We start from the raw sequence: 7,020 nt of genomic DNA on the forward strand, positions 1-7,020 counted from the left end.
GGGGCTTTCAGAAATTCTCTTTAACCAAGTCAGGAAACACAGAGCCAAGAGGCTTGTGACCTGTAATTGAAGTGAGATGAAGGAATAGTAGGTGTAGGAGGGTGAAGGAGAGGATCAGCTGAAGGAGCTGCAGGAGGAGGAGGAGGAGAACTGCAGCCAATGTGTCCAATAAATTGATCTTTCCATCTTTATCTCCCTCCCTCTCACTTCCTCTGTCCTTTTGTCTGGATCATCCGTCTCTCCTGTCACCTCTCCTTATCTGCTCCTCACTCCTGTTTATCATGACCCCCTTTCTCCCTCCTCCTACACACCTTCTGTTTCTCTCCAGGCCTGGTTGACAGAGATCCACGAGTATGCTCAACAGAACGTGGTCGTCATGCTGCTCGGCAACAAGGTGAGACAACTGGTTGGACAATTGGACCAAGAAAAGTATGGACAGAAAAATGATTTCTACCAAACGGATCATTACTGGTATACGTTGTGGTTAGCTTCTAGAGTTGACCTATTTTTAGATTATTGCTAGTTATCACTTCAGCCATGTTGGTTTTATAGCAGCCATTAGCTTGTCTCAGACGTCGATCTACACGTTTTTCTTTTTACAATCAGACGTCTTTGAGAATAATTAGTTTTTGTGGCTTTTCGTGTTGCAGCGCTCTTTAGCGTTTCTTTAACTTCAACTCAATTAGGTTGGAGGCAAAATGTCTTCTCAGTCTGTCCCATGCCACAAGTCCATGTCCTTAAAAGGCAAAATGTCTTCTCAGTCTGTCCCACAAGTCCACAAGTCCATGTCCTTAAGTTCAGGGTGTTACAACAGGAACTAAATAGTTTTTGGGGGGACAATAATCAAATCTCAAAGTTTTTTCTCATGAGCTCATACACCTCCAGGGAATCTTTGAAATGTCGGTACCGATGTTCAAATTTAAGGTCAGCAGACCAACCATATGGACTCCATCTGTTTTTGGTTCCCACTCAAGAAAACACACCATCGAAAGAGCGTGGAATAGTCCAGCAGCAGCTGCTGAGGAACGTTCCCTACATCCTATGGGCTGCGTTGTCCCGTTAAACTATATTATGACTTCCAGTCCACAATCTGGACGGTATTCAGCGTTATAGCATAATTTGGGTTTCAACAGAAGAACAGATTTTGTTGGAGTAATTTCTCCTCTAACTTCACTGGAATTGACAAATATTTCCACCATCTGTGGAGTTTTTTGTTTTGTCTCTTCCACAACATGACTGTTAAAAACATTAAAAAAATGTTTTCCCATGTTCTTAATCCTGTCGTGTTTTGTCTGGGAAAACTGCATACCCTATTTTCCGGACTTTAAGTTGCACTTTTTTTCATCCTTGGCTGGGGTGTGACTCATACTCAGGTGTGAGGGCACTGGTGAGACTTCCGAAAAATACAATACAAACCTTCTGAAACAGAGTTTAATTTTTCAGAAAACTAAAAAAATAAAATAAATAAATATTTAATGAAGTATCCATCATGTGTTTTTGACAAGGTGGTGTCTCCTGAGAAACCAGGTTCTGTTGATGCTGATTAGTGCCTTAGAAATAGAAAATACTTTGAATTAAACGTTTGTTTTTATTGAAAGAAAATTAATGAAAAGAAATGATCATCACTGGGAATTTGTTTGAATAATGCAATTTTAATTCAATAGTGTTTGTGTTCCTTGTGTTGAAGGCCGACTCCACACATGATAGGGTGGTTAAACGAGAGGAAGGAGAGAAACTGGCCAAGGTGAGAACACACACACACACACACACACACACACACACACACACACACATATATAATAAGGATAAATAACCTGCTGTAGCCAATCTGTCTGCTGCTCCACCCCCCTCCCCCCCATGTCTTGATTAGTGTGTGATTACCTTTTCATGGACACATATTGTCAGTATTGTTGGTAATAAATGAGTCGGAGGAGTGGCTGTGAGGAAGCGCTAACTTCATTTACCAGGTGGTTTCGCCCTGATAAGCTCCGAGAGGCGTGTTGGAATAAATATGAGCCGCAGCTGTGGAGGCAACACACACACACACACACTCACACACACATGTCCATGGGAGGTGTTGTCTGTTGACATAGGCGGGCGTCAGTGTGAGGGACAACTAGTCTCTCCTAGTCAGAAACCCATAAGTCAGGATTATTGTTGGATATTCATTGGAACTCTTTTGTACCTCATCTCTCGTGATTCAACAGTTCTAACACAAAACTCTTCAGGAAATGACAAATGTGTCCCCGTCTTTGTGTGTCCAGGAGTTTGGAGTGCCCTTCATGGAGACGAGCGCTAAATCTGGACTGAACGTGGAGCTGGCCTTCACCGCTGTGGCCAAGTGAGTCACACACATGTAGAATCACCGCAGGAGAAAGTTCAGTGTCCAAGTACTGATGGGTGAAGTAGATAGTATTATAGTACTACTGTAATATTCCAGTGGTATAGGATTACACACTGAGATTACATACTTCATTTTTACTGACTAAGTCAAATTGAAGACCAATCTCTGAGTCAGTTGTTATAAATACCTCCCAGGTGTAAATGGTACGGTTCTGTGACCACTCAGAGGTCCTCAAACCATAGGGTGCGCCACGTACGTCTGAAGTTGAACCTTGCAAACTGTACAAAGGTGAAAGACGACTGTAAAACTTTCGTAGCTACCCCTCACACTCACAAACACACGTCATTAGAGAACCTTTTAGCTTCATGTAGCTAAAAGGTTCATTCAGTCTTTTCTGTGTAGTTTCTGCAGAAGTCGTAATGTCTCTAATTAGCACCAGGTGAGTTCTGTGAGATGGTTGTTAGTCTGTGGATGTGGTGGCCCTGCCTTTGACTTAGTGCCAGTTTAAACTGACCTGAGCGTTGACATTGAGTAAACAACAGGTGGAGGTCAGACGTACAAAAGACGTACACAAAGGACTGGAGCTAAAACCTCCAGTCTGAGGACAAAGCTGTCTTTTTGACAGCAGTCTGTTTCCTGCAGCTCATTAGAAGGGGACCACCTGAGGTCGGGGTTTTTGTCTCTGTGTAATGTGCTAATGACGAGCCTGCTGTTGGACCACGGCTGTGTGGGAGCTGGTTCACATTTAAAGACAGCCTGTGATAGTTATGGTAACATGCTGGTGGACTGCTGCCAAGAATAGAACTGACACTAAGAACAGTCTTTCATCTGTCTTCATCACTTTTGATCTGTGCCTCTGTGTTCATGTCCTGCACTGCATCATGTTGTCGGCCTCATTTGTCTCAAAGCCACAGGAGAATGTGTAATAATGTCACTGACGTGTACTTCAGGGACCATCAGACCACAGGAAACCTGAGTGTTTTATGTGGCTGTGTGTGTGTGTGTGTGTGTGGTGTTATGTTAAAGTTGTTTTTCGAAAAGTGTGTGTTGTCACTGTGTCTCTGAGGTGCAGCACATGCACATCCTCTTTCTTTGTGTGTGTGTGTGTGTGTGTGTTCTCAGAGAACTGAAGCACAGGACCATGAAGGAACCGGATCAGCCAAAGTTTGAGCTGCAGCAGTACGTGGACAAAGAGATGAGGGCCGTGGGCTGCTGCCGCTCGTAGACCATCGCCTGGGTCTGTGTGTGTTTGTGCGTGCGTATGTGTGTGTGTGTGTGTGTACGTGAGAGAGAGAGAGACAGAGGGACTGAACAGGTTCTCTGTGTAATAATTCAGACGTGATGTTTCAGTGTTGATACAGTTCTCTCTGACCCACCCTCCCTCTGCAACTGTGAATGTAATATAATATCTACATGTACATGCCTGCAAATACACATGCATGTACTTTATATACAGCAACACACACACACACACGGATATCTATTTATAACTTCAAGAACAAAGAGTTGATTCAGTGGAAAAAGTCACATATTTGATTCATTTCCTAAGGTATTGTCATATTACTAACCATTAGCGCCCTCTACCTTATGCAATCCTTAATCACTTTAATCTTTTTTTATGATGCCAAAATATGTACCCTTGATTTTTGTGTAATTTCGGTCTATTGCTGTTGTTGCAGCTGTTTTCCTGACAAATTTAAGCCAAATTTGCATGATGATGATGATGATGATGATGATGATGATGATGATGATGATTATTATATTGCTCTTTTTTGGGTGTGCTAACAAATATTAGAAAATCCTACTAGGATCTTCCCATAGCTGTGTTTTTCTGAGATATGTGTTGCAGAATATTTGCTGAAACTTGCTACTTTTTTCCTAGGACAGTAAAGTCATCACTGCTTTGTACTTTGTATTCTTATTCAGACATTTGCTTTTCATTGAGCTCAATCAGGCTGTGCCCTCATATAGTACAAGGACCTGTGTCAAGAAGCTAATGATCCTTTTATGGTCATTACTGTTGGACAGGTTTATGCAGGCTAATGCAGATGAACCTGTCACTGCACTTGTTCTCTGGCCTTTTCCCTAGACAGTGAAGGCGTCACTGGTGTGATTTTGCCTATGACCGGTGAATTTAGAAAACCAACCAACCTGTCAGAGTCAGTTGGTCAGATCGCTGTTGAGTCACTGCTCACATTTGAACTGTTCCTGTTACGTTGGACAGAGACGTCTTATTTCTGAATTTAGACAAATGTTTCGTAGAATGTTCTTTGCTTAAAAATCAATCTCAACGAACCAGCTTTGTCTGGATGTCACTGAGATGATTTTCATCAACATTATTCTACCTTTTTAGTTTGGTGCTGCCTTCAGGGGCCACAACAGCTGCTCATCTCTCTCTCAGTCCCATCCTCGAACCTCGTCTACTGTCTCCTCTTCTTCCTCTTCTCCCCCTCCTCCTCTTCCTCCTCTTTGCCCAAAGGGCTCAGCTCCAAACATCTGTGGTCGCTCCACACATCATCTTCATCATCTCTAGAAGTTTTGTTTCAGCTGCTGCTCTCCTCTCCTCGTCTTTCATCACATCCGTCTTGGTCGTTCTCGTTTTTAAAAAAGTCTCCTGTCATTTCGACATCTCCATTCCCTTCAAACATCATGGACGCTCACCAAACTCTTTCTCACAGGTGAGGTGTGATTCCAAATTCTGGTGAATTGTAAAAAGGATGACGTTTAGATTTGATTCTTCTATAATGATGTCTCTGCTGTTGTGTCGCAAAATACATTGTATTGACTTTTGTTCCTGTAAATACAAATATAATATAACTTAAAATCCGACTTTTTTCAAAGATCAATTTTAAGTTTACTTGAGTATTTTTCTTCTTGTCTTTTCAGTCATTTCCTGTTGGAACTGTCAATGAAATAATGTTGTTCTAAGTTTTGCACCACTTTCCCACTGGAACAATGGGGGATGTTACTGGGAACATTGTGGTGGGTTAAAAAGCTATGGCTTTTCCATTGTAAAAAAAAAAAAAAGTTGGATAATTCATTTATAAATGAATCATGTTTTCTTCACAGATTCTACCACAGAGTAAATGCTTGTTCTGCCAGTGTTGGAAGAAAAAAAAACTGAAGAGAAAAAAAAGAACCTTTGAATAGAAACGAATAAACTAGAAATAACCGCGTGTTGTTCATTCAGTGTTAACTCTGTCAACTGTACCTCAGCTCAAATGATTTGTATTGTATTAACTTGAAGTAATCAATTAAACGAAATCGAATCTAAAATGACTTCGTGGGCTCTGTGTTGCTTCGACGTGGATGTGCAGCTCCATCTTGTGGCCAGTGTGCGTCAACAATGGGAGGCTGTAAGGATTTGTCATCATGTCAAATATCCTCTGTCAGTCAGCTCTGGTTACCATGGAGACCATTTAGACCTAGTTAAATCAGTGAATCCTTCACTAAGACTGTTTTGTTTTCTATCTATGTATAGTTTGTTTGTCACAAGAGCGCCACCTAGTGTTCTCTCCTGCTGCTGTAGACCATCTGTTGTGTGTTTATTGCTGCTCTTTAATACGTTGTAACATAATTTATTTACCTTTCAGTTTAAATGTTTTTTTTTCTGACCTCTGGTGTTGTTTTCTCCTGTGTGTATCCATTTAACATTACTCAGCGTTTCACACACAAGGCAGTTATTTGTGGCATTGATAAACTGTGACTGCAGTGAACCCACAGGGACGGAATGTCCCCTCAGTTATAACCACACACACACACACACACACACACGGCACTGTGTGTGTGGTTATAAGCCTGGTTCACGTTTTCTGCCTCTCTGTGGTGTCATCGTTCCCCATGGCTCTGTCCCCGGCCCCCTGTTGTTCTATTGGCAGCTCCCTCACGCACCGTGACTAATAAATACTGCAGAAAAATATAAACTATTACAACCTTGATGGCTTCTAGAAACACTGTGTTCCCGCAGAAAATGTTCTGTGACCTTTTTAAAACAATCTTGTCTTTTTTAGAATGTAACAGAAGTGGTCGAGTTGGTAAGATAATACTTCAGACGTGTGTGTGTGAGACCAAAAGGATTTAAAAAGAACAGTGGGTGTACTTTTCTATTTCAGCAGAATCATTTTTTAAGAGTATAAAACAGAGCCAAATTCGTTTTGTTCCTCGGCCCTGACAACTGATTATGTCATTCACTCTTATATATGAAGTTTTTGAAGTCTGTCAGTGTAAGTTTTAGAGAATACTTGTGAATGTATCTCAAACCTCAAGTTTCCATATTGATGTATGGAACCATCAAGAGGCCGGATTAACCTGGAGGAATGATGTGTAACAGTGTGGGGGCGAGGGACAGTGAGCAGGACGTTTCAACCTGAGTGCCTTTGTTTATCATCAGCCAGGAGGGAGATGTTATCAGATGGACAGACAGACAGACAGACAGAACGACCTGACGCTGTGACACACTGCAGCAGCACAGTAGAACAGTCTGGAAGGAAAGGAAATGAGGAAGTAGGAGGAGTCACAGTGAGGCACAGTGACACGGAGCAGGTCAACATCACATGAATGTTGTAGAAAAAGACACGTGAGAACACACCATGACTTGACACTGGGACTCCACCTCAGTCTAGCTCTTATGCTGGACTGTGTTCAAAGTGTGGCCTGGGCACCGATTGTGGCTCTGT

General features: G+C 42.0%; 1 protein-coding gene across 4 annotated transcripts in view; it reads left to right on the forward strand.

Annotated features, from left to right (window-relative positions):
• Positions 1-5,928, forward strand: part of LOC103382053 (ras-related protein Rab-26-like) — a 39,296-nt gene extending 33,368 nt beyond the window's left edge. Inside the window, exons 6-10 of one of the 4 annotated variants that reach the window (XR_001760453.2) lie at positions 329-394; positions 1,688-1,744; positions 2,265-2,341; positions 5,231-5,326; positions 5,414-5,928. Coding sequence is in view for 2 of the 4 variants with exons in the window: in XM_008314706.3 (XP_008312928.1) it covers positions 329-394; positions 1,688-1,744; positions 2,265-2,341; positions 3,467-3,569 (303 nt within the window). In the remaining 2 variants the exon portion in view is untranslated. Of the gene's footprint in view, positions 1-328; positions 395-1,687; positions 1,745-2,264; positions 2,342-3,466 lie in introns of all 4 variants that reach the window. The other 3 variants (XR_003050364.1, XM_017034788.2, XM_008314706.3) reach the window with 3 other exon arrangements.
• The last annotated feature ends 1,092 nt before the right edge of the window (positions 5,929-7,020 follow it).

This window comes from Cynoglossus semilaevis, chromosome 8 (genome assembly GCF_000523025.1).
Source record: "Cynoglossus semilaevis isolate Cse_v1.0 chromosome 8, Cse_v1.0, whole genome shotgun sequence".
NCBI classification, from domain to species: Eukaryota; Metazoa; Chordata; class Actinopteri; order Pleuronectiformes; family Cynoglossidae; genus Cynoglossus; species Cynoglossus semilaevis.